General features: G+C 55.9%; 7 protein-coding genes across 7 annotated transcripts; 2 read left to right on the top strand and 5 right to left on the bottom strand.

Annotated features, from left to right (window-relative positions):
- Positions 1 to 1,282: 1,282 nt before the first annotated feature.
- Positions 1,283 to 4,448, bottom strand: ACO1O0_002337 (Zn(II)2Cys6 transcription factor domain-containing protein; the record flags this gene model as incomplete). The annotated part of the gene is made up of 6 exons (XM_083191807.1): positions 1,283 to 1,628; positions 1,680 to 2,306; positions 2,376 to 2,480; positions 2,532 to 4,022; positions 4,080 to 4,189; positions 4,254 to 4,448. 6 exons carry the CDS (start codon positions 4,446 to 4,448, stop codon positions 1,283 to 1,285), a joined length of 2,874 nt encoding a protein of 957 aa, XP_083053021.1.
- Positions 4,449 to 13,554: 9,106 nt separating this feature from the next.
- Positions 13,555 to 14,323, bottom strand: ACO1O0_002336 (uncharacterized protein; the record flags this gene model as incomplete). Its single annotated transcript, XM_083191806.1, has 2 exons — positions 13,555 to 14,132; positions 14,188 to 14,323. 2 exons carry the CDS (start codon positions 14,321 to 14,323, stop codon positions 13,555 to 13,557), a joined length of 714 nt encoding a protein of 237 aa, XP_083053020.1.
- Positions 14,324 to 14,743: 420 nt separating this feature from the next.
- ACO1O0_002335 (WD40-repeat-containing domain protein) lies at positions 14,744 to 16,207 on the top strand (the record flags this gene model as incomplete). Its single annotated transcript, XM_083191805.1, has 1 exon — positions 14,744 to 16,207. The coding sequence occupies one exon, from the start codon at positions 14,744 to 14,746 to the stop codon at positions 16,205 to 16,207; it is 1,464 nt and encodes a 487-aa protein (XP_083053019.1).
- A 193-nt stretch (positions 16,208 to 16,400) lies between these two features.
- On the bottom strand, positions 16,401 to 17,270 carry ATG5 (autophagy protein 5; the record flags this gene model as incomplete). The annotated part of the gene is made up of 2 exons (XM_083191804.1): positions 16,401 to 16,892; positions 16,962 to 17,270. The coding sequence occupies 2 exons, from the start codon at positions 17,268 to 17,270 to the stop codon at positions 16,401 to 16,403; spliced, it is 801 nt and encodes a 266-aa protein (XP_083053018.1).
- Positions 17,271 to 17,819: 549 nt separating this feature from the next.
- Positions 17,820 to 18,917, bottom strand: ACO1O0_002333 (uncharacterized protein; the record flags this gene model as incomplete). Its single annotated transcript, XM_083191803.1, has 1 exon — positions 17,820 to 18,917. One exon carries the CDS (start codon positions 18,915 to 18,917, stop codon positions 17,820 to 17,822), a length of 1,098 nt encoding a protein of 365 aa, XP_083053017.1.
- A 1,478-nt stretch (positions 18,918 to 20,395) lies between these two features.
- On the bottom strand, positions 20,396 to 20,973 carry ACO1O0_002332 (MARVEL domain-containing protein; the record flags this gene model as incomplete). Its single annotated transcript, XM_083191802.1, has 2 exons — positions 20,396 to 20,629; positions 20,704 to 20,973. The coding sequence occupies 2 exons, from the start codon at positions 20,971 to 20,973 to the stop codon at positions 20,396 to 20,398; spliced, it is 504 nt and encodes a 167-aa protein (XP_083053016.1).
- A 4,224-nt stretch (positions 20,974 to 25,197) lies between these two features.
- ACO1O0_002331 (uncharacterized protein) lies at positions 25,198 to 26,277 on the top strand (the record flags this gene model as incomplete). Its single annotated transcript, XM_083191801.1, has 1 exon — positions 25,198 to 26,277. The coding sequence occupies one exon, from the start codon at positions 25,198 to 25,200 to the stop codon at positions 26,275 to 26,277; it is 1,080 nt and encodes a 359-aa protein (XP_083053015.1).
- Between the last annotated feature and the right edge of the window lie 528 nt (positions 26,278 to 26,805).

Below are 26,805 nucleotides of genomic sequence, written 5' to 3'. Positions count from 1 at the left end.
ACCACGTCCCCCCCCCCCCCCTGCTCAATCACAGTTGCATCGACCCTCACAGCCCTCGGAGAGACACGACCAAACCACCCCCTCCCCGGTCGGAAAATTGTACCAAGCACACACGGGGCCGCCGCCTCGCGTGTGATTGACTCGACGTGGATGTTTGACTCTTGGTTCACCCCCCCTTGGACTTGGCCATTCAATACGCGCGTCAAAACATTTCCAACACGCGCCCAGATCCCCTCCCTCCCCCCGTCTTCCCGCTCGCTCGGGCGCAACCCCCCTGCCGCCGGCGTCCGCGGAAGTGCTTCCTGCAGTTCACCTGCTTGCAACTCTGTGCACATGACCTTGCCTGCCTGCCAGTCAACCATGAGCAAAAGGGCCCTGTCGAGTCGCCTGGGTGGTGGACTGGTGGTGCCATCATCACACAAGAATTACCTTTTCCAGCCTCGTCATGACATCCACGGAGCCATGAGTGGCCTTCTCTTCCTCTTGTCTGAAAGTCTCGTCTCCATTGTGGTGGCTACATTATCCAACTCTGTTATATACACAAGCCATGCTTTGGGGCCTCGCGCCTCTCGAGCCTCTCCCGCCTCTTGGTACATGCAGAAACAGAACAAGGAAATAAACAAAAACACAGTTACCTCCCATTTGTTGCTGTTGGGGTTTCTCCCCGGATGGTATATCCTCCTCTTGTGTCCCGCATCCTAGGCGACAAGGTCATTATTGACAACCTCCATTCCTGAACCTCCCAGAACTACACTGGCCACTCCCACGGATACCCAACATGTAATTTCTGCCCAAAGCAAACCTTACTTTTCCCACCCTAGGTGGTGCCCTCCACAAACGACAGCCGCAGGCAGAAATCTCCTTCCCCTTTTTCGAGTTAGGGCTCATCGATATCGGTCACGTCTCTCCCCACAGGCTCCCTCAACATGCTCCGTCGTACTCCGTCCATCGTACAGAATTTGGTCAACGCGGAAATAATGGGGCATCGTGCTCAATGCTCGCTCTCGCTCTCAATACGTATGTTGCAATGTAGAAATTACAGTCGATGGCAATGTCAACATCCACCTCAAATCGTCGCGGGATGCCCAATTCAGGCAAAGATGGAAGCAGGCCTTCGGAGGTCAGGCTTCCCCATGTAACATCTAGTCCGGTAACGCCGTGGCAATGATTGATGAGTGAAAAGAACGAAGGGGGGAAATCGAATGAAATCAGATAAAAAATACGGGGAAATCTTGCGCTTCCAATGCTGTAGCAATCATCTCGGCCACCAAAGAACGCAGGCTTATTTCCCCTGTGCTGTTATCGTTGTCGGTGGTTGCGGCGGTCCCAACTCCGAACCCGACTGGACCCTGTGCATTGGCACAGATGTCGCAGCAATCCTGGGTGTTTGCATACTTGTGTGGCTGGAGAAGCTGGAGCCCGTCCGCGCATCGGCCATGATGAACAGATCGCGCTGCAGACCCTCCAGAATGTGCATGTCTGTCCGCAAAGAGCTGGTCGCCGTGGCAGACTGCCGCAGGAACTGAATAGTTCGTTGGAACAAGCCTCGTAGAACGTCCTCGTCGATGGATTCATGCAGAACAGCGTCCTTGAATGCTGCCGAGAGCACCAAGAGATTACCCCATTGACTATCCGAGTTAGCATCAGGACTTTCCGCCTGTTTATGAACAAGAACTTACGCATGGGCGGTCCCAAAGACGTTGGTGATAATTGGCCGACCATCGTCCAGATTATGGAACGCCCTTGTGCTCTCAATCAATGCCTTGATCCCCTTCTTGGCGAGTTGGACGACCGCTCCATCAATATCGCTCAATGACTTCGTCCCAGGTTGAATGACTGGGGCAATGATCCCTTCGCGAAACTCATTCCAAGGTTGTGGGTTTGGGCTTGAAGAGTGATGATGGCTGATCGAGTGCGAGAACTGTAAAATTTGGCGGATAAAGGGGCGGTAAGTAATGACCTGAGCACCCCAGTATTTTGCACGCAACCGAGCGGCTAGGATATCTCTAGCTGGATTATCAATCTCCTTGAATTTTAAGCTGGGAGCCACCCAGTCCATCGATAGAACAGCGTCTGCGACGAGCTCCACGTTTTGAAACTTGTCTTGCCCAGGTTTATTTGGATCCTCGGGAGCATAAAACATTCGATGAATGCTGTTCAAGTGCGTCCGGAGATAGAGCTGACCGGGATAACTGTCCAGGACTCTTTGGTCAAAACCCTCCAAGAGGCTCATGTTGGGATGCGGCATATCATCCTCATACGAGAGTAGGCCAGAAGGTGGCAACGGGAGCTCTGCAATCAGATCGCTTGATAGAGTCAGCGAGAAGAAGAAAACACTCACACAGACAAGCGAAAACAAAGCAAGTGGCACGTACCTCTCCAGCTGTAGGCATGTCCAAAAAGCCAAGGCCATCTGGTTATACTTGCGCTCTTTGATGAACTCGCTATTCCTCTTGAAATTTCGTAGCTTGTCGAGGCTCCTAGAGTAGATGTTAACGAATGCGTAATCACACAACCTAGGGGATACCCACGGCCTCATGATGACTTGCAGCTTGTGGCTGGCCTTGTGGATGAAGGCAAAGCTTTCCAGTGGTCGGTTCAGCTGCCCATAGTACAGACTAGCAAAAATATTGGCGTAGACGTCCTTCATATTATTGTATGCACCCGCAAAGTTACCCAGGATGTCAGATGCGGAGGAAAAATATTCGAGGCCTGGGATTACTTCATAGTTCTTCTTCAAGTTGTAGCCAGAGCGGACTCCCTGGGCGGCATGGAACGACGCCCGCCGACTCTGGCTGCCCCTCTCCGCTTGGTCTTTGGGGGATGGCTGGGCGGAATGGTTGGAGTGGGAAGCATATCCAGGGGGCGATGATTGACCGGGTGATTGGGGCACTCCATTCCGAATTATGGGACTCCCAGAAGAGGCAGCATGGGGTGTTGTATGGACCACATCAGGAATGTTATCCCGATGTTGGCAAATTTTGCCCAGCGCCAGTATAGTGAGGACTAGGCCGTTGTGGATGGACCGTTTCGGCCTCCCAGCCTTACCAGGAGCCGGGGTCGGGGGCCCCTCTGACCCGTCAGGCTCGACTGATCGCTTCCGCTTCGATCCGGTCGGTTCTGTTTGCGTCTGCGAGTTCGAAGTGGTGGCAAATCCCTTGGTGAATTGCGGTTTGGCGGACCGCGGTTGCGTCGTGGGCAACTCGTCCAGAAACTGTCGCACCCACTCCTTCAGCACGTTCGGTTGAACTATGGGGTGCATGTTTAGGATATGAGTCTCGAAGCTCTTGACGTAGGACCAGACTTTGGTCTCTGTGAAATCTGGATTGCCATCAGGGCCCAGAACTCCTCCCTTGTATTCCACCATGTCCGGAGGGCTGAGCCCACCCAAATGCCCGAAGTCGGCACCTGGGGACGGGGAAGCCACATCAGAGGAGTCATCAGCTATGTCGACGTTGCCGTACGCATCCGTGCCTTCTCTGCTTACTCGAGAGTAGTGCGAATCCTCGCCTCGCCCATAGACAATCAGCGGCCCACGATTTTGCTCCTGCCCGATAGGATACTCGCCCACGAACCGGATCCCATGTCGCTCAAGATGATGCCGTGTCAATTCTCGAATAGATGGCCACTCCAGCAACAATCCAGCCAATGTCGTGTGGTTAATTGGGATTGCCGGCTCACCGGGCGGTACAGGCGGGCCCGGTTCTGCCTCCATTGTGTCTTCGGCCATCATGCGCAGAGGTGCTACTTCTGAAGAGGCCGGCATAATGTCCTGAGGCGGGTCCGGAGGGTAGTAAGGATCGGATGCGCCTCCATTCGTGTCAATGGGCGAACCAAGCCGCGCTTTCGTCTCTTCCACGATTGGGTCTTGCTTGACCATGACGGGACCCCCACCTCGAGCGAATACCGTCTCCATTTTTGTCAGCCTCTCTTCCATACGCAAAAAGTGTGTCGCTAAATCGCTCAGGGTGTTTTGCATGCTGTGTATCCCCTCAAGAATGTCTGCCTGAGCCTTATCCGTGCTGAGTTGTCTTAGCATCTTTACGCTTTCTGGTCTGCTGGTCGAGTCGGAAACTTACGCCTTCGGTACCGGGTCGCGGTACTTGCATTCCAACCCCTTGTCCCGACAAGTTTTGCAAGGCTTCGTCTCATCGCACTTTGCCTTGAGCTGACGGCATTGATCGCATGCCTAAGAAACTTGTCGTCAGTAGTCGTGTCACAGGCGGCAAGCGGTCTCACGCGTCGGTTCATACCTGAGAGGCCCTCGTATTCTTCTTCTTGGAAGAAGGCTGGCTCGCATAGGAGACGCTGTAGATGGTCTCGGGAGGGTAGCTCCCCTGTGGTTCGTAGGGCGGCTGCTGTGGTATCGGCGTGGGTGGCGGCGCAGGATAGCTAGGTCGATAGCCCCCAGGAGTGGGGGGCAACGAGTGTCCATTATCGTAGCTCATATGTCGTGGCTGGTTGTCTTGATAGTTGGGCGGGGGCGGGAGAGTATGATGGGATGGCGGCGGGTGCGGAGCTTCGGGAGCATGGCCGGTTGAGTTTGGCCGGTGAAGGTCTTCGAGAAGTTCGCGCTTCAAAGTCGGTGGTTCGCGAGGCTGGTATGGGTGGTACGGCCCATGCGCCGGTGAGGCAGGAGGGTGATGGTGAGATTGTGGCTGGTGTGGATAGTGGTCCTGCATTGAGGCATACGGCTCTTGATCATGATGGCGCCGTTCAGCGTCGGGAGGTGGTTGCGTGGGAGCAGTAGGGTGTATGGGCGTGAGCGGCGCAGAGGAATGCGGTTCGGCAGTTCGGGGAGGGAACGGTTGATGATATGAAGCCGGGTGGTGATGGCTAGGCATGCGAGGTGGCGGCAGAGGACTCGTGTTGCTGCGAGGGGGCGGTAGTGATACGCCGTGGGGTGAGGCTGATGACCACGAGCCGAGATGTTGGCGCTTGGAGTCAGGAGGCCCAGACTCCATGATGGATAGCGGCTCGGCACTGTACTGGGTACTATATATGTCCAGGGACAGGACACAGACTCATAATACAGTCGGAGAAGAAGAAAGGAGGAGGTGAATCAGAAGGGCCCACTGAGAGGCGGTGGCCATGGACGGCGCAGGCGAGTGAGGCTCGAGGGCAGGTACGAGTACAAGACTGTACAGTAGGGGAACGGTTGTCTGGGGCAGAAAGAGTGTGACGGATGATAATTGGACCCTCGAGGGCAAGGGTCAAGCGTCGCTCACGCGACTGGTGGTCAATAAGCTATGATGACATCTGCCATCTGCTGGGGACGGGAGGGTGGAGGGCGGCGACCCAGGCATGGAGCGACGGAGGGCCGAGAGTGTCAGAGCTTTCCGAGCTCAAGCCACCAGTTAAGCGGTAGAGCGTAGCTAGCCTGTAGGTACCTCCAGCCGCAGCTCCAGAGGTGAAGGGGCGTGCTGAGTAGGGCGCAAAAAAAAAAACGAAGAGGAGGATCCCCAGTTGGGCAGAGATGGATGGAGCTCCAGCGCTCGCTCTGCGGATACAACCCACGACGACTGGGCAGCCAACAGGCCGACCACCCAGCTTTTCGGAGAACCTGCGAACAAGGGTGGGGCCGAAGGGGGGGGGGGGGGCGCGTTGGAGCGATGCGATCAGCAAAACCGAGAGCTGTGCTTGAGTTGTCGATGCTTCAGTCTGGTGCAGAGCGGGAGGGGGTGGGACGTGGGTGCAGGCAGCTAATAGAGCTAGGGCTCTCAACAGTCGGCACCGACAAGGCGAACGCTGGGATCCGACCAGGCGGGGGTAATGAGCCAGGCGTGAATAACGCCTGGGGTAAAAGGTAGAGCTGGGACTCCTCGGAGCCTGGCACACCGTCGAGTATTATTTTGATTGCCCACCGTATCTGGTGTAATGATTCGAGGAACTTGGGGAGTCGAGGTCGGCTGGTACGGGTGAGCGCTGGGGGAGCTCGCGAAAAAGACGGGCGGTCAGGACTCAGAACCTTCAGATTGAGAAGCACGGCGACGCGGGCGAGGAATTTTGGTGTCACTCTCAAGCCTTGCTTGACAGGGACACGGGGTCGGCTCAAGGTGGGCAGGACAGGGATGTACTATGTAGCGACGTGGATTCGAGGCCGGGCCAGTGAGCACCAGTGCACCACAGCTTGGGGCCCAAGGCCATGATGACCATCGCCGTTCGTTGTAACTTTGTCAGAATACAGGCGATCCCTGCTCGACTTCCAGGTTCTCGCCCGCTGGTGCGGGTCCCTTCCGGGTTGGGTTCGCCTTGAGGTGCCGGTTGTGCCACAGGACCAGATACCACCTGGTCAGTCTCCCAAAAGGGCAACGAGCTGGTGAGGGGTAGCCATGGGCAGCATGACTGGACGGAGTGACTGGACGCTGGCCCGCGACAAGCTGCCATCGGCGGTCCGCCCAGGGGCCAGGACACGTGCGGCGCCGTTGAACGTTGTTTTGACACACTGGTGCTGAGTACTCCTCCGTTTTGCTACCGCGTTCCATACGAAGGCGCACATCGGACAAACGGGGAATTGGGACGCCAGGGCCTGGTCGTATCGCTGATTGCTGACGAGACGAGACCATCTCAAGACTGGGTGAGAGGTGCGGCAGCGCTAACAATGGTGCGGCTGGTATTTTTTTTTCTTACTGCCAGGCAGGCGGGTGCTCCAGCTAGCCAGGTGCATCACTCGCCTGGTGAAGCAGGAACAGATCATGTTCTCAACACCGCAATTTCCCAAAAGGCGGGCAACCAAGAGCAGACGGCAAGCGCGCCGCAGTCGCGCAAACTTACCTCACAGACATGAACGGTGTGGACTGTGCTGTGCCTGGGCAGCTGGGCTGCGGAGTTGCGCGGAGTCACCTGCCCTGGGTCCTAAGATGGGTGGATGGGTACGAGGTACGTGCTCGGACTTGGGAAGGAGCGCCGCCCGCAAGAGATGGTGGAGAGGCGTCCGTGCGCATGTGGTGTGGGCATAATGCCCGTCAACCGCAACCAAAAGCCAAGTTAGCCAACCCTGACAATAGCAGCCATCGCTATCCATGAAATTTGACACTCGTACTCCGTACTCCGTAGCAGGATTCGCGCCTTCACTTTTCCACTCAAGAGAACCTGAGCTGAAGTTCCTGCGGGTCAGCTGGCCCTTTGTTCGGCCAGTCAGTTCAGATTAACCAAACAACTATACCTACCTAATGCAAATTCCTAGCGATCCTCCGTTGACGTCAATACCAACAATACCCAGTGGTCCCAGCCATGGTGTCTGGGCCCGTTGCAAATCATCCCTCTGACCCTCGTGTGGACAGTGGACACTGGCCGCTCGTTTCAACCGTTGTACGGGTATTACTCGATCAAGAAATACTATTTGCCATTAGAGTTCTCTACTTGGGCTCTTTGCCATGAGTGGTATCGAGCCAACAGCGGTACCGTCGAGGTCCTCAACGGCAGCAGGTACGAACACCGGATATCGACAACGACCCCCGACCCCTCGAGAGCACGGCTCAAAATGCCATAATAATAGTCGAATTAAAGGCCGAAATCGTTGTCAATTCAGCACTCAGAGGCATCAGCAAGCCAGCAATTCGACATCAGCCCAAGGCACACCCTTTTGCCATGGTATGAGTATTATCACCGGTCGTCCACCGCGCCCACGCGTCCCTCCCTCCTCATCCAATCGGTAATTACACCCCACCTATTATACCGAGTTTCCACCACCCAGCGACCAGTCGCCGACTCGCCGCCTTCCCCTCTTTCATTTGCAAGTCGTCGATTTTTATTGCCCAAAGCTCGAAGCATCCTGCGTCGCCGTGCGTCGCCGCCGTTGCAGACACATTAGTAGTATTACCCCAAAATCACACTTGCCACACGTGGATATGGTGCATGCGTCGACTAGGCCATCTATAAGCTGAATTTGGTATCAGCAGCTAAGATGCACTCTTTACAGGTATCTACCAATACTTCTCCGTACCGCCTTACCCGTATTATTCATACATATTATACTCGTACGTACTTACTTAGCTAGTATTAATATTATTCCGTGGCCTAGCAGCTTGCACGCCTCACTTTCCCTGTCACTTCAACGCGTGTTCATTTCAGCCCTGGACGCGTTTCATGGTTTGCGCGTCACAAGCGCGACTTGAAGCGACGCTCGCTCGATGCATGGCCCTGGCCCCTGGCCCATCAAGTAAATGAGGACCCTGATGGAAGGAATGGAAGAAAATTAACGTCGACGACAGTGCGCTACGAGGAGATTGTGGTGGATCTATGTTGAGATGAGCTTGGACTCTGGGGCAACCCGAACGACAAGATCGCTTCACATGACGAGGACAGCGAAAATCTTCATCTGATGTATCATCTGGCTCTTTCTCACGAGGTACGAATCACAATTGATCGTCTCGACCCTTGTTGGCCTCTATGGATGACTAGCCCTGACACCAGAACCCCCCCCCCCCCGATTGCTATACATACGTATACCTTGTCCAACTACTCGTACAAGTACATGTGCTCATCGTCTGGCCGCGTTCCGTCTCATCACGATGCGGCCGCATTTATGCAGCCTTGCCAAATGCGATGGTGCAGTTCCCGTTCACAAGAGCCACAAAACCACGCGCTAATACTTTTCCGGCTCTGTTAGGCGTCAGCGATGAACATGAACCCTCGTGGATTCGGCAGCGCGATCAATCGATGATTCACAGACCACAAGCTTGATAGGTTTCCTGGAGGCCTGCGCAAGGAGGCTCCGTCGGATCCACACACCGAAATTGCTAACCTAGCAATAACACCCAGCACGAGTACATGTACAATGATGTGCCTACCAAGATGCGGAGCAAGGTTCCTCGTATTTAGGTACATACGAGTACGACTATTATAGCTCGTAATGTATGTATTTCTGAAGAGTGAAGACATAACTCACTTCGCCCCCACATTTATGACTATCGTCGTGCCGTCCCGCGGGACGGCACGAAGTCTAAGACAGATTCGAAGAACGAAGCTGAGCAAGGCGCCGACGAGTCGAGTGTAATTACTAATACTGGGCAGGCAGGCAGAAATGGGAAGCACCCGATTTTGGGGGTGCCAAGGGTGCCATCTCTTTTCCATCCTTTGCCATCCGACAATCATGCATCTTTGATGAGTTCGCAATTGGCATTCAAGATAATCCATACGCACGCACCCTGCGACATAGTAACATAGTACTCCGTAGTACTATAACTACTGTGCGAGTACGAAGTACACAATATTATATCCTTCCCCGCATCGGTAACCAGTCTGGTTAGCCATTCAGCGCCTCACACTGGTTCGTGGGATGTCCAACACAATGCATGCAGTGTCAGGGATAAGGTACCGTAAGTGCCGCAAGAATGCGCTGCTGATTGCGATATGTACCCCAGCCTCGTACGACATGAATGTAGGTGGCATGATAATATACTATTGCTAGTACGGATACTGCGAATGCATTAATACTTTAACCAAGGTATCTGGATGATGGATCAACAAGCATAGCCAACCCCACGGGCTTGGACCAGGCTCGGGTCTGCTCAAAGCTCACTTCTTAAGTTCTTTGACGAATATTATGGGTCCACTGAGGGCAGAGCAGAAGGTCGTTGCAATCTGTGAAGCCCGGCATTGTTTGGCCTACCCGCCGACTTTGGGGACTTGGATCAACTTCAACAATCCCTATGACTTGGGAATAGGGGCGCGAAGCCATTGCAGTCCCGCGACACGTCCTTTACTCGTAGTGCGATTACGAGTACGTACTAATAGGCGACAGCGCGTCTGCTGGGAGAGACGTGCGGATGAAGTGCCGGCAATCGGCATCGACTTGGCGCCTGGCTCGACAACGGGCGCAACTTGCATGGGCAGTGCCTCTGTGCAACCCCTGCTGATGGATTGGCCCATGCCACGCCTGAAGTCCTGGTTCTCCGGCCAGCAGGGGAGGAGGACCGAGGACACGGGTCTGGGTCAGACGAGCCTCTCACAGCCTAATACTCGTAGAGGCGCCTGTCCTATTCCCTGTCACCCATGTCTGCAGCGCAACTGCAAGTGAGCATCTGCCAGGCTGCCAGGCTGCCATCATCGGCCTCGGGCGTCGACAAACGCGCTGCCGGCGCCACTGCACAGCGATTCGTCATGGAACCACTTCCACAGGGCAATCTCCGTCTCCAAGCCTCGAACGTTTTCCTCGCCTGGGGAAAGAGACCGGGAAGCGCAATCCTGCGTCTGCAACGGCCGTTATGACACAGTCCTCCCTCGCCAAAACCTGCCCGACACAGACTAGGTAATACGATAGCACCGGTGCTCAGCTTCGAACTTTGTACGGAGTACCAGGCCAGCACTATCCAGCACTCCAGTACTCCAGCCAATACCTATCCTGTAGGGGACATTGAGATCACTGATGAACAGACTTTGTCGTTTCGTCAACGCGGTGACTGGCGGCTGAACATGCGAGTCGACGCGACCATCTTGACTAGCTTCAAGCCACCACCACATCCTTCTCTTCAGCTCCGATACGCTCTATTAGCTACGAAGACGCGGCGCGCGCTGGACGCGCTTCAACAAGACGAGGACAAGCGGCCCACCGGGTGGGCAACAGCTTGCGAGGAAACAAGCGGTCCGCCAACCTGGTCAGCATTACAAAGTAGCAAAGCTTGAGACATTTGGCTCGGGTGCAGTTCTCCCGGCTGTCATCTGGACAGGCATTGGACAGCGGCCCAAAGGAGGAGCGGCAAAGCACGGCAAAGCGCAGCACAGATTAGACACGTTTGGCCATTTCCAAGCCCACCATTGGATTTAGAGTCTCACGGCACGTGCAAAACCTGGGCCTGACAAGACATGTTGGCCCCAGCGCGACGTCAGATGTCTCAGCTCCCGAAGACTCCCATTAGTATTATTATTATTCACCTCTGTGCTCTGTATCCGTACTGATAATACTAATATTATTGTCCTGTCCTGAACTTGGAAGCGCTGGCGGCAGGCCCAGCTCTAAACTAGTAATCAGGTCACGATTTCCAAATTCAGGGCACCACATTGCTTCACCACCATTGTCCCGATTTGAAACATGCGAGAGGACTGTACCAACCCGAAAGTGAGCACTGTCCTGACAAGTATCCGTACCTCGACAGTTTCTTACCGGAGATCCGTAATAGCCAGTGGCCTGTGACGACGTTATAAAAACAGGAATCTGAACGACTTCCGACTGACAGGAACCCGGACCCCGGCTCTGATGTACATGGTGGTATATATACTATGGATTTGTACGGGTTACATTCCCGAGTCCACCATGGACAAGACCCAGAACAGCGTCGGTCAAGATCCACCGAGACCAGGCAGAGTGACAGACCAGTCAACCAGTCGACCAGTTCCTTGGGGAAGCTCAAGAATTCGGAGATCATCGCTTGGGTTCCCCGCAACATTGATGCCCAAAGGTGTGGTTATGCCTGCCAGGTCGCCAGCCTCGGTGAAAGGGCGCAGATGCAGCAAGGATTCCCCTACTGCCACTCACCGAGCTTCCACTCCAGGCGCTACTTGAAACACCACGGCTTGATGTCGTCTTTTCGTCACGGAAAGGAGGGGGAAGCCGTCCCAAGGAACCCGCAATAGCTCCTGTCATGGCAGCTGTCCCAAACGGGTAGTCCGTGTATTACTCGTAATAATAATACCAGTGGCACTAATACTCCATACTGCTATGTACGAGATATACACAGTACGGGCGTAGTATTGGCTACCAGGACGACGACGACGAAACAAGCGCCTTGTTGATCGAGCACTGCAACGCACCCCCATCCATCCGCGCATCCGGGTTAACTTTGCAACGCCGCCATTGAATCCGGAGCTTCATAGCGGCCAATCCAATCCAGCGACTGGCGCTTCCGTCGCCAGCACTGTCCCATCGGGATCCAAGGCAGACCCTGCTTGAGGAGGGGTCACATGTGTCGCTGGTAAACCACGGCTCCCCCCCTCGTCTGACACTCATCATGAACAGGATCGCTCCGGGTTTTCCTGGGTTAATACGGAGTACCTGGTGTGATGTATCAACGTGGGCTGACCAGGCAGGGATCCAGGCCCCTCCAATATTGACACATCAACACCCAGAAAAACACCTGGTGCAGTAACCCCTCTTTCGGGAACAAAACTGGTACGAGCCTACGGGAAACGACGAGCCAAGGTGCCAAGTTGTCCTGTTTGGAAGGGCGTGAATGTCCCAGGGCATTGGTTCGGGGCGTTGCGCCATCGCAGGCAGACGCCCGGAGGCGGCCGTTGTCTCTGGGGTGAAGGTGTGGAAGTGACGAGCAGCATTTGTCAAGTCAAAGGATTATTAGCACGCGGCCGAGACCATTCTCAAGCCGCTCCCAACTACCATAAGCATCGGACTTGGCAAACAGGGCAACATCGTCATTGCCAAAAAGCCCATGAGGTTTCTACCAAGCCTCCATTCCTCCGTTGACAACAGTAGTACTACTATGAAGTACTAGGCTCCAAAGTATCTAATATCACATCTATCACACCCCGACAGTGGCTTCTTCGCTGACAAACGCAACAACCAATACAGCCGTCTGTCTCTCAACCCCAGCTATCCGTATTGCTTCGTACCGTGGAAGAATTCCCCGATCGGGATATGGTTCACCGAAAAGCCCGAGATTGTTTGCTGCTGTATCGCAACATCACAGCGCCTGGTCGATAAACGCAAACACAGCCCCCAACTGCACACATGGGACAGATCTGAGATCTCGTCCGTTTTTTTTTCCTCTTCCAGAATGGCAAACCCGAAATCTAATATCCGCATAGAATCGGGCATGCCGATCGATGAGTGAATGGCCCATTGTCCTGTTGTTGGTCGTGGGTTCCGAGTTGTCGGTGCGGAATCACAGTCGTGTCACGGCCTTACAATGGCCAAATGACCGGCTGATCGGTGAGCACATGCTGTTTCATCTTGATGCCTATTTCGGACGTTCGTTGGGACAGGAATGGTTGAATGAACCAGACGTCCGGATGTCCGTATTCGTCTACCACTTTTGAATAGCATATGTCGTTGACCCGGTCGAGTAGCTATACTAGCAAAGACGACGGAGTCTGCAACAGTAAGGCTGCGAACAACCACGTGTCTCCACTTCGTGTAACTGATCGGCACAGGGTCGAAAGAAAGCGCAGATCCAGACCATTTGCCAGAGATCGCGATAGCTTCAGGTTCCTGGGGGGCTCGATCTGTCGCGGGTTTCGGTCCCACACTCGGCGTGGTGGCGGGCAAATCCGCGCATAGGCACTTCGTAAATGCTGACCTGGATGCACCGGGCAGTATTCGTCCATGCTTGCTAAGCGCGCAGTGGAGCTGTGACTATGTTTACCGACGTGCAGATGGTGCGGCGCAAATGCCGTTGAATGGACCGTGTGGTCTGTGACAGGTGACAACCACCAAGAATGTTGGCTATCACTCACAGTGGTGGCGCGTCCAGACGCGAAGCCCGAGAGAAAGCGGTCGTGGGCCGTCATCCGGGGCATGATGCTGGCTCGCAGAACATGAGTGGTTACCAACAAGAATGAGGTGCGACTGCCAGCTACCTCTTCATTCATCCATCCATTCATTCATTCATCCTTATCATCGACCATGGCCGCGTGGGCAGGGGCTCCGGGGCCCGCTGCTACCCTCCTTCGCTTGCGAGGCGTCACTCGAGAGCCAACGACCTGGTGCCCAGCGGCGACCCGCGGAGATGATTCCCGCGCATCGTCATCGCCGCTCGAGGGCTCGTGAGCATCGGCCGCGGCCTCGGTGAAGACCAGATCCCCGCGGTGGCCCAGCACCTCGCGCCCTGCCTCCTCGAGGAGGATCCCAAACGCAAGCAGCGCCGTCTCGTCCATGCTGCGCTCGTCCACATTGGCCTCGTCACGGCGGCGGGGAGCGTCCCGGTGCGCGCCGTAGAACTGGCTGGAGTACGAGTGGATGGCCTTGAGCAGGTCGTTATCCGGGAGGATCCCCCGGCCGCCTCGGGGGAGGTCGCGCTCGTGGGCGTAGTAGATGTCGTGCTCAGCGTAGCGCTCGGGGGCGCCCCTGCGGCGGAAGAGCACCTCGTCGGGGCACATGGGCAGGTCCCTGGTGGAGTGTTTGGTGACAGGGGGTCCACGCCTCCTCTCATTCCTCTCCTCCTCCGTGTTCAAGACGGTTCCTGGGTCATTATTAACTGATGTGAGTCCCGGTAAGGTGGGCATGGCATGGCTCACCTGCTACGGCATCGTAGAGGGTGGCATGTCGTCTGCTGGGAAGGGCATCGTCGGCCCCCGAACCCTCTGATGCCTCTGTATCCGTTTCGAGGGCTGGATGCGGGTATTCACGCGCCTTCTCCTTTTTGAATTCCATGTTGGACTTGATGACCAAACCCCGATGGCCAGATCCGATGAGATCACCTTGGACAAACAGATAGCCTAGCGGCGATGCGATGGCCCATTTCAATGCGTGTTCCACGTCAGACCCGGATGGCCACACAATTGAACATCCAGAAGGAGAGATATCGGTTGTGACACTGTCCCAAGGCCTGATCAACGGGGAGGAGAGCGGATGATGTGGGATGAAGAAGACGGAATGCACGAATGCATCTACGAGTAAACTCAAGCGGTGTCTGTAGTGGGGCTTTTTTGGTGGGATGCAGGCAGGCGCCCGGTACAGGACAACAAGTAGGACACTCTGCCACCTCAGCCCAACTCATCCCTCCTCCCATCACCATCTCCTCCGCATCACAAGCATCTGTCGCGGCCTGGCCGCGCACAAAGGCCCAGATGAATGCAAGCTTCGCTCCTCGACCGCGAAACGGGTGATCTCGCACCCCACACCCTCACCCAGAGCTTCACCAGCCAACTCCTCCGCTCGTTCGCGCCCGCTCCCCAGCACCGCTTCAATGGCGACGCAGCACCAGCTCGACCCGATGCGGTCTCGCCCGCGGTAGACGAGCGCCCACATAACATCCGTGCCCACGGCGCTGGCGTCAGCAGTCTCGCCCTCGACCGCTTCGACGGCCGCATCCTTCTGTCCGGCGGCGCCGAGGGGGCCATCAAGATCTGGGACCTCGAGAGCTGCGGCGACCCGCACAGGATTCACACTTTCCGCCCGGTCAGCACCATTGCCCGCTCGGCCTCCACGGGGGGCACTCGCCGCGGCCAGGGCCACAGCCATGGCATCACCCACCTAGCCTTCTACCCGTTCGACCCAGACGCCTTCCTCTCGAGCGCCTACGACAAGACCCTGAAACTGTGGTCCACGGCCGCGGCGTCCCTGTCGGCCAGCTTCGACCTCAACGCGACCATATACTCGCACTCGACGAGCCCCATCGCCGACCACCTCGTCGTCGCATGCGCGACCCAGCACCCGCACGTGCGGCTCGTGGACCTCAAGTCGGGCTCCGCCGTGCAGGCCCTCGTCGCCCACGGCGGCCCCGTCCTGTCCACCGTGTGGAGCCCCCGCCACGAGCACGAGCTCGTCAGCGGCCACGCCGACGGCAAGGCCCGCATCTGGGACATCCGGCGGGCGGGCGGGGTGGTCGGCCTGCTAGACCAGGAGGACTCACTGGGCGTGCAGCACCGCGTCGGGCATGCCGTGGCGGCGGGCGTGGATGCCGGTCAGGTCCCAGCCTTCCGCTCCTCGGCACAGGCCCACGATGAGGCTGTCAATGGGCTGCACTGGACGAGCGACGGCAGGTACATCATATCCGCGGGGCTGGACGGCAGGATCAGGGTCTGGGACGCCGTCACGAGGGCCAACACCCTGACGAGCTTTGGCTCGCTGGTCCAGAACCGGCATGCCAAGACGGCCACCATCATCACGACGCCTCCCTGTCTGTCTACGAGCCAGGACATCCTCTTCTGGGCCAACGACCAGGAGATCCTCGCCCTTGACCTCTACGAGGGGACTCTCGTGACGCGGCTGCGCAGCCCCGGGGCGACGAATCCCGTCGGCCCGCGGGGCAGCGAGATGGGCAGGAACCGCATCTCCAGCTTCGCCTGGCGCAGCGCGGGCGGCGGGGCGTCCTCCGTGGGGCCCGTCATGGGCGGCGGCAACTCGGTCGGCGCCCTGTACAGCGCCCACCTGGACGGGCACATCCGGGCGTGGATGCCGCAGATCCCGGGCCCGGACGATGTCGACGAGGATGACGAGGAGACTGGCGAGGATGCCGAGTCGAAGAGGAGGAAGAGGAAGGCTGTCGACGACGCGTACAGGAGTCTCATGGGACGGCAAGTCACTTTTACTTAGGCCAAGATAAGAACACAGCTTTAGATGTAGAAAATTGATTCATTAGAGGTATTGTGCAAAATTCAGTGACTCCGACCCGACCATGACCGCTAGAAACAGGTTTAAAAAAAAACAACAAATCAGACCAGATCAACCCGTACCATCCTCCGTAAGGACCTCCATATCTAGAAACATCTAGGCAAAAAAAGACTCATCAGACCGTCACGACGAGGCAGATCCACCCGTCCGGGTAGGCGGCCTCCTTCATCAGCTCCCCCAGCGGCGCGTCGAACGGCACGGGCGCCCCGTGCAGGATGGCGTTTGCCAGGACGGGATCGCGGCTGCTGGGGAAGAGGCCCGGCATCAGGGCCTTGAGCGCCTGGCCCAGCAGCTGGGGCCTGCGGTCGTCCCTGGCCATGGCGGGGACGAGGGACTGGACTATGCGGAAGGAGCCCGCGGCGGAGGGTGGTGAGGGGGAGGGGGATGGTGATGATGATGATGTTGGGGCGGAGGGGGAGGAAGAGGGTTCGGGGATGTAGATACGCAGGGGCACGTGCTTGAGGGGGGTTGGGGGGTTCAGCAGGCGGGTGTTGATGCGGTTGAAGGCGGCAAAGTCGTTGTCGATGACGGCGTGCCAGAGCTGGGTGGTATGTTCCTTGGACATTTTCATGATCTGGTTGGCGTTGCCGTTGCGGATGAAGTCGGCCTGTACAAGTGGTCAGTGATGCTTTTCCCCATGTTGAGAAACAAGAGAAAGAAAAAGGGGGGGACAGACCTCCTTGACTGAGTTGAGAAAGGTGTCGCCAATGTCCCAGCCGATGCCCTCATTGACAGTGAGCCTCCAGGGCAGGGAGGGCTGGTAGAGGTCGACCAGCAGACCGACGGCGAGGTTCCGGAGCTGGACATCCTCAAAGTGGAAACTGGAGCAGGGCGTGCCAAAGAAGGCGGACAGGCGAGGCAGCAGGAGGGCCAGGTAGCTGAAGCGTGGGACGCTGACGATGAAGGGATTGGTGGGGGATGATGGATGGGTGATGGAGAGGGGGATCCGGGATTTCCAGAGGGTCTGGGGGATGATCAGAGACATTATAGCCAACGCATCCTGGGAGACGAATGAGAGGGCGTCAGACTGCAAGGAGAAGGTGATGGTGTTTGTCGGTGTTGTCGAGGCTGTCGTCGGTTGGAGATGTGTTGAGGTCTGACACAGCCTACAGGGTAGGCAAGTGGGATGCCAACAGCACAGGTGACGGTGAGCGCACCATTCACTATCCGTGGTGACGTGACCAACTTGCCTCGTGCATCAATCAACCTCCACTCTCAACCTTCTCCAACGGCTTCGTTTCTCAACCTTCACACACGCCCCTTTTCACAGGATTGGATCACGATACGTCACGATACGTGTAGACAAACATTTATGGTTCCCAGGTGCTCAGTCGCACATTTCTGGAGCCACTCAGACAGACACGTCGCAGACCAGAAAAAAAAACGCACATCACCATTTCATCAGATCATAGGTAAAGTCCAGCAATTGTAATATTCAACATAATTCTAGTACAGGCCGGCCGTTTCGTCGTCATCCATCATACACTTTTTTCTTTTCCTTTTCAGCGCTTGCTTCCAATTCAACCAGAGCTCTCTAGTAGTTGGTCTTGTTGCTCCCCGCAAACGTCTTGTTCCCGCCGACCGTCTTGCTGCCGTCCAGGTTGCTGTCGACACGGGGGTCGAGCTTGTTGGCCATGTCCGACTTGTGAGGGCCGGCCGTGTGGGGTGCCGGCCCGGTCGTCACGCTGTCGGGCCCGGTGCTGTGGCCTGTGGTGTGGCCAGTTGTGCCAGTGGTGTGTCCGGCAGTGTGGCCAGTTGTGCCAGTGGTGTGACCGGTGGTGTGGCCAGTCGTGCTGGTAGGGTGGCCGGTCGTCGTGCCAGTGGTGGTGCTGCCGTAACCAGACGGGGCAGTAGTGCTGCCGTAGCCAGACGGGGCAGTAGTGCTGCCGTAGCCAGACGTTCCAGTGGTGTGGTCGCCAGTCCGGGCGGCGCCCATGTTGCGGCTGTTGTCGAGGTCAGAGTCAATACGGGGATCGGCAGCGTTGGCAGCGCGCGTGCTGTGCGGGCCAAAGGCGCCCTCGGAGACACCCGATGTGCCCGTCGTGTTGTGAGAGCCGGTCAGGCCGCCGGTGGTGTTCGTACCGTGGGGCGCGGTAGTAGTGGACGACGGGATGGTGGTGGACTGCCCGTAGGTTGTGCTCGAGGTCGGGGCCGTGGTGTGGGTTGTGCCCTGGAGCGGCTGGCCGGTGGTGCCAGTTGTGGTTCCAACGGGGGCACCGTGGTAGGCGCCGGAGGAGGTGTTGCGGGCAGTGTCGGCGTTGCCATGGGGGTTGAGGCCCATGTTCTTGCTGTAGTCGCGATCAGAATCGACACGCGGGTCGGCCTTGTTCATCATATCGGACTTGTGAGGGCCATCGGTCCTGAGGGCGGGCCCCGTCGAGTCGAAGGCTGTGGTGTTGGTGGCGGCACCGTGGGAGTAATGGTCTCCTGTGGGAGGAACAGCACCAGTCCCCGTGGTGCTGTTATACGCGGGGGCGGAACCGGCAGCAGTGGTTCGGGGAACACTGGGCTCAGCAGCGAAGCGAGGGTTGGTGGTGGTCGTCCCGGAGGTCTGCGTGTTGTAGGCGTCCCCCGTGTGCGAAGTCTTGTCGCCCTGGAGCGTGTCCTTGACCTTGTTCGCGATTCCAGACATGGCGGATGATGCTGTGCGTGTAGATACGAGGAGGGAGTAGTTGGGTTGATATGCGTGAGGCAAGTTCGAGTTGTTGTTGGGAGATTGGATGTTGATGATGGTGTTGATGATGATGTTGGACCGGGAGGTTGAGCCAGGTCTTATATACTGCGTATGTCACTTGATTTTGACCGACAGTGACAGTATACAGTGACGGCCAAACCCTTCCAACCCGCGATCGACCCGTCATCATTGTGTCCCCAAGCAGGGGCCAAAGCCTTGTTTGCCAAAGCCCAGCCGAGTGAATCTCAGATGCTGGAACCAAGGACATCGTCATAGAAACCATCACCTCGCATCATCCCGATCTCGAAACCCCCCCAGAAGCATCTATGTGCACAGTAGGTTGTGGAACCGTGACGTTCTCCCGTTGGCCCTCATACGATACGGGTCTTGGCTTGGCAACTACTAGGTAGTGGGCCCTTTCTTCCATTCGTGCCGGAGAACCGCATGGATGACGATGTTTAAGACCAATAGCACCAATTACTTGGAAACTCCGAGACATGTTGGTTCGCCCGAGTCATACCCGTAGTATTAGATTAGTTTGACAGTTGGGCAATTGGGGCAGTACGACCATGTGGCAATGGGGCTCAGGGGGAGACGATTGGAAGGGTACCTTTCGATCGCTCCGACAATCAGAGGCCGTGCCACAGAAGAAGCTCATCATGGCATCATAGTAGTCTGTGGCTGACGACACACCAAAAGGTGACCTGTGGACTGCATACTACCAACGCTGCCAACACATCGGGTAACTTGGCAGATCATCCCGATTTCCCGATTTCTCGGGTGGCCCCGCCGCTCAAGGGCCAAGGTACGTACGATCCGACAAGTGGAGAAGATGTTTCTAAGACGGGCAAGACAGGCATGTCATGGGATGACGGCACCATGGGCGAATTGCCAATGACAGTTGTTAGCAAGTTGCAAGTTTTTTGGCCGTGCCTTGTTTGCTGGGTCTTGCCCATTTTGCCTCTTTTGAGACCGACGCCGTAGCGCTGCCGCATTGCGCGTCCCGCGCTTCAGATCTCGATCTGCCAACTTTCCTGCTCGGAATAACATAGCCAAGCTATGCATTGATGAAACGCAACCTTGCGTTCCATTACTGTTTTCTTTCCATGATTGCGAGGGCAGGGTTGCCTAGGCGTCAGAGCTCCCATTCTGATCTCTTCTAATGAACCTAGGCGACAGAATAAGACACCGACTCTAGAGAAGACGGCCAATGCAAATAGTAGGTAGATGGTATTAGAAAAGTATGCCCGGCAACATACGGATATATTGCTTCCACCAGCCGGGATCAACTGGGTATCATCGAGAACCACCTGTCCTTTGCCGCATACTCTCTCCCCTATCCCCTCCTCATTAATTATCCCAAGCAGTATTAACCTCCCCCCTCAGTGGCGATTCTAGAGAAATCACCCTCAATAGTAAACACGCCCAAGCACTCCTTAGACGTAGCTCCGGCGGTGCCAGCGGCGACGGCGTGAGTGAGCCACCTCAGCCCTGGCAGCCCTGTGCTCGCGCCGACTGGTCCAGAAGTACCCGATCAGGGCGGACACGAGCCACAGCACGGCCGACAGAAAAGAAAAGGCAATCACCGTCTTGAACTTTCCACAGGGGTCACCTCGGAGAGAAACATTGCCCCAGTAGAAGACCCCGCCGCAGGCGCTGCCGTCCAGGTCCTATTGCCCAGGATATTAGCATGTGTGCTATTGTGTAGCTTCCAAGAAGTGCTGCGAGGGGACAGTGTACTCACATCGACGAGGAGGCCAAAGACAGCCCACCAGCAGAGACTGATGATAATGTCAAGCGGCCAGTGGGTAAAGGTCGACGAGAAGGGAATCAGCCATATGAGGGAGAAGAATATGGCGATTCCGGCGACCACCTCGGCGTAGATGTAGCGGCCGAGGGTCCACGAGTCGGCGCTGGACGTGTCGAGGAACTCGCCGTTGACACCGGCGACGATGGCACCGAAACCAAGCTCCGCGGCGCGGAGAAGGAGACTGAGGAGGCGATCTAGGGCCATGGCGTTCAACCGCTCAAGCTTTTCCCAGGTTGGTTTGTGTAAGTAAATTCGAGCTTGGGTGGGTGAATCTGATGAGACAGGTGTAAATTCAACCAGCTGCGTTTTCGTCCTCCACTTTGTGACATTTGGGCAGACTGCTGGAATATATGGTGTGCACCGTACCGTCGTCATCAAATGGCCTAGGACTTGCGACTTCTCACATTGCACGTCGCACCGCATGACGCTGCTTGACACCGCTTGTCACCCCAACCACGCGTCACCATACCATCCCGAGCCGGTTTTGAGGTTGGGCAGAGCTGCCCTGTTGGCCGCGAATAGATTCACTGCCGACATGGTCATGTGGAAGCACCCGATTTGATCGTGTCAACCAGGGCATGGATGGACAAATGAGGTCATGCGAGCCACGTCGTGTGGTCGGGCACTGGCCTCCCATTCGTGTTCCACCCACACCGACTTCACCAAAACCTGATCTGTGTCTCAGAAAAATGTTTGTATGTTTCCATCTGAATCGCTGGAAACTGCGACATCGACTGCCATCTCAGGATGCCGTCAGGGACTCAGGGCCGAGAATCTTGCTCGGCACGCTTTCCCTTTTTACAAGCTCCTACCTACGGAACAAATCCCAACCTGGCGTCTTCTGAATGGTGGAAGGGCGACAGCGGAGAGACATCCTCGCAGACTTTGACAGTCTCGATGCCCGATGAGACGACGGAAGATGGATCCAGAGGAGCCGCAATACGGGGTGTTCGGATGGCCGAGGGACAGTAGAGGCCCATGAGAGTTCCCGGAGACGCAGGGGACGTCATGACCGCCCGGGGCACTTAAAGTGTAGGTGGTTTGCGCTGGAAATTGAAAACCCAGCTGCAGATTAGGTAGAATCCATCATCGTAAAAGTACCTGTTCAGAGTATCAATAGGAGGCGGGGAGCAGGAGCTTTGGTTCCTCGAATCGAATTACCCCAATGTTAGTACTCGTACTCCGTACACGAACGTATCCTTTGTGGGGAGCATGGTGGTGGTCGCCACGAAGATCATGGCTCGGGGATTCAGGGAGCCCAAGTTCGGGGCCTGGGGCTGGAACCTATCTTAATTTTCGTCATCCTCCCCAGCAGGGCCCAAGAACGGGCCCAAGAAGGAAACTTTTCGGTGGGCGCAGCACGACCAGAAAGACATTCAGCTGCAATGGGTTTTTTTCGAATGGGGCTTGCAACCTTGATGGAGGATCGCCGCTGAATCTTGATGCACGGGCCCGTCGAGTCCGCATGTGCCGCACGCCAAGTTATCAATTGGACTTGTTAGAAGCAACTGGCCACTGGTACGGATAGTTTTGGCGCCTCTTCTTCGACCATGGTAGATATATAAATAAATAAAAAGCCAGGACGGCACTTCGCTACGTTGCTTTGCGTTGGTGCCTCCTCTTGATCACCGTGATGGCCAAGAGGTTTGGGGGTTGGATCCTGGGGGATGTTTATGAGGCTGATTGTCAGAAAGGGGGAGGCTTGATGAGGCATACTGGTGAATCTTTAGCTCTAAATTCGAGGTTGTCTTGGTTGGTTGCGGCACAATAAGTCTCCGCAATCTTCAACGGACGTCAACTCAACGAAGGAAATGGGAAAATGCTGCAAGTCTCTCGCAGCTGCAGACTGCAGCTCCCCTGCCTCAACCCTGCTACATCGCCTCGGCGGCGCCTGCCTCCACTCACGTCAACGGCCACACACCAAGAAGGTGCCCAGAACCCCAGGGAGCATTCTCGCGCCTCCCCAAATCCCCAGACGCGCGGGCCCTTCGCCCACGCGCCGATACCGGACAGCATCTGGTAGTGCTTGTCGCTATCATCTCCATGTGCTGTCGTTGCTATGACTTTGCTGCGGCTTCAACCGGAGCACCAGGGAGCCGAATATGGAAGGATAAGGCACTCTGCCTTGAGCGTTCTCAAGGTTGCCACACTGTGTTTTCTATACGGACCGTACAGGAACCAGAGATCGCAACTTCCCACCGCATACTACTGGTAGGTAGGATGTGTGAAAAGCGAGTGGCAGCTTGCTTGGAGGTAACCAGGAAAGCGCCCCCAAGCACGAGGCAACTCCGCCGCCCACTACCAAGTACTAAGGTAGGCAGGGACAGACTACGATGGCAGGGGCAGTGCCATAACACCGGCCACGCCAAAATTGGTTCACAGATCATCTCTTGCATCTGATGCGCTTGGGTGCTTGGTATCGACAGCATCTTCACCAGCGACGCCATCGCTGGATATCGACCACGGAAGCAGGTCAAATTTCGAAGACGCTGGATCAACCAATGTATCCGTATTAATACTTGTAATTAGTATCAAGAAGGGACCCGCTCCTCAACCTATCGCCAGTGTCCATCAATTGTCGCCGCCATTGACCAGGGCTTCTGTGCCGCTCACGCCTACGAGTACTTACGCAGCCCCCACCCCCACCTGGACAATCAACGAGACCTCTCAGACGCCGCTCGAGCTCTCAGCTCCAAGCCTCCAAAGCGATAGCGAGTTTGACGACCAACATACAAGACGCGAGTAATCGTGATGCCCCGCGTGACTTCTTTCGAGATCCCAAAACTTGGCCAAGACGATATTTATAGCAGTGCGGACGAGGCGTCGGGGATCCTCGGGCTCATCAGGTTCATCGAACCAGCAGCCACCAACTGGGAGTGGCTTTGGCTTTGTTCGTTGGCGGATCCGCCGAAAGATGGACGCAGGCACCGTCCCATGAGCATGGCACCGGCGCCTCCAAGACAACCGGCTGCAATTATGGTATTTCGTACGGAGTACCTTGGTGTAGGACGCTACAAATGGTACTACTATTGCAACCATCATTCCACAAAGACCCACTGGAATCCAGATGAGCCAAACCACAACGTCTGCAACCACAGGTCCGGGATCTCGTTGATCATTTCCAATAGGCCTCTTGCTCTTTTGCTAGGCTACATACGGAGTACTAGCACAGCTTATCCATACCGTGTCGCCCAGCAACATTTTACACCGGGCATGGCTACAGTGAGTTCCTTGGCTCTCAGTCCATATAATACTATGTACGATGGAGTAGTTGATGCCACTTGGATCCAGATTGGAACCAATCAACGACATCGCCTACACCTTTTCATGTGTCAAATCCTTTCTGCGAAGCTTGGGGTCTATTCCTCTTCCGCGCTGAGCCCCAGCCCGATAATTAATACCAAGTACGGAGTATAGAAGTACGGATACAGGGGTCAAGCTGGCTGAGGCCTGCCGCCTCCCGTCCTCACTTCAACCTAGTAGCAAATATCTACAGCTTTATTTGTTACCACCCTGGAGTCGAAACACACCCCGAGTTAGATATCATCGCCTTGCAGAGCAAGGCTGCACCTGATAGATTGAATTATGACACAGTTAACCGGGTTGCTCGACCTTGTCGCTGAACCGCCATGGACTTGGCTATAGTATCCGAGCACATGAGCCATGCGGCACTGCGGCACCGGCACCGGCGCCCGGCCATGCCAGCGGCACAAGAGCTATACTGAGAAGTCACCGACGGTGTAAGCGGCCAAGATGACCGTTATGCATGTTGGCTCTCCTCGCTGCCTGGGAGACTAGAACAGCGTGAGGCACCAGGTGTCAGGTGACAGGTCTTGACGAGGCCACCAAGCCAGATACGTATCTTAGCGTTCCCACGATTGACTGTTGCAACGGGAGCTAACGCACTCGGCCCGCCTAGGCAAGGGGGGTTAAGGGTCTAGGAGACTAGGGCCACCCCATTCCTTCGGTGCGATGACTGTGATCCGCCCGGATTGTCAAGGACCCAAGATCCCAAGCTGTCTGTGTAAGTCCCGGGTGGTGACAGCCAACAGTCCAATATCAAACTCCCCGCATGCTTCGTGTAAGAGGTTCTATTATTTGCTTGCTGCTGTTTATTTTAGGCCTTTTGCTTTGGCCCCTGCCTCATGAATATATTAACTCCTCGTTTCCTCTCATGGATCATCAGGACTCTTGTGTGTCTTGAACCTGATATGCTGTGCAAGTCTACCTGGGCCATAGCTTTATATCGTTGCGTATCTCGACAACATCAAGCATATATCATCCTGGACAATACCTCGAAGCTTTGAGGTTTGGTATAAGTTATCAGGTGCTGGGCCTACGGATTCTGCTTAAAGACCAGCATCACTCCTCGGCGCCATCATACCTACCTTACTTTCCTCCGAACCCAACCTCACACACTTAGACATCATGATGCGAATAGCTGTTGCTGGGGGTGGTGGCCTTGGTTACATGTTGGCCACCAGTCTCTCCCAAGCAGACAATGCCTACAACGTGGTTGTACTCTCGAGAACAGTGAGTCGACCCAGCGTGCGTCCCCACGCAAGTCAGTGGCTCCTTACACTGACACACACGCCCAAGTCGCGGCCCGAGTATGCGGCACATAACATACAGGTTCATCCTGTTAATTACTACAGCCACGAGAGCCTTGGATATGCTCTGCAGGGAGTCGACTTGGTCATCTCGACAATCTCCGGCCCAGAACAGCTCAACCTTATCCTTGCTGCAGGCGATGGCCACGTACGGCACTTCGTCCCGGCCGAGTTTGAGGGAAGTCTTGGCCACCGGGCGTCTCATGATCCCCTGGATCGTAGCTCGGCGCAGGGGTTGGACCTCCTGAATCACCTATATCAGAGGAAGCGGATGCGATTCACTGTATTCTCGTGCGGCGTGCTCATGGAGACTTTTCTTCCTTGCGGCTTGGGGACCTTGGGCATTGGCTACGGCACTGGGGTCGCCAACACTGGCGAGTATCTCGTCAATATGAGCACCGGCACGGCCGAATACCCTGAGCACAACGCTGTCAGACAGCCGACCCGCATCTGCCTTACATCGGTATATGACCTTGTGCGATTTATTGTGGCTGCCATCGATCTGGGACCGGGCACCTGGCCTCGCGAGTTTACTTTGCGCGGCGACCGCATGACCTTGAGGGATGTGGTAAACTCGTGCAGCATGGGTCGGACTGGTAAGTTCGAGGCAACTCATTACCAACAGAGGGGTTCATGCGGGCTGACTCGGGGGTTACTAGTCGCGTTCAGTCATCAGACACTGCAGTACAACGATCTCGCCACATGCCACGACCATTATACACGCATCGGAGACTACACCCGCGCGGCATACTACCAGCGCATGCTTGCCACGGCAGACGGGCGGTACGACTTTGCGGAGGCAACGCTCAATGAGGCCGTCTCTAGCAGCACCACAGTGAACGTCCAGCCTCTGACGTTTGCGCAGTGGCTGGCAAGTGTATGCCAGCCGTCTCCCTAGGGTGCTCAGAGACGCCTAAGTTTCCTATAGCTTGTCGCTACAGAACAGGCTACGTTAGAGGGAAAGAAAGAAGCAACAAGACAACATATCGTTCACGAACTCTGGACTAGTACATGGCTTCGCAATGTATAGAATGCACCTTTGCCACAATAAATGTTTTTCTATCACTATCCACGGTTCATCTGTCCTGCCCAGTATTCCACATTCTGGCATCCGATATATCTAGATATATCACCCCGTCGTTTGCTCGTGTTCATGTTGATAATCTAGTAGACGCGCCCTGCGATATTCTCCTCGGAAAGCATCAAAAATAGGCTGTGGAAGTTGTCACACTGCTAACTACGGCTTTGTTTCATTGGCCCGGGTCGTTCTAACATCCTATCTATATCTTGCGTCCTTAGCAATTAGCAATGGCCTGATAAGGCAATGGCCCGTACTGGATTGATCGCCGCTGGCTGAATGCTCACTACTGGAGTTTTCCGGCGTTGACCAGTTTCCCCGCCAGCAAACGAGGGATCAATGGATAGG

The sequence above is a fragment of the Amphichorda felina genome, assembly GCF_050947745.1.
Source record: "Amphichorda felina strain 45539 chromosome Unknown scaffold_2, whole genome shotgun sequence".
Lineage (NCBI taxonomy): Eukaryota > Fungi > Ascomycota > Sordariomycetes > Hypocreales > Bionectriaceae > Amphichorda > Amphichorda felina.
The sequence above is the reverse complement of the archived record's forward strand: the minus strand, read 5'-3'. Positions and strand labels throughout refer to the sequence as shown.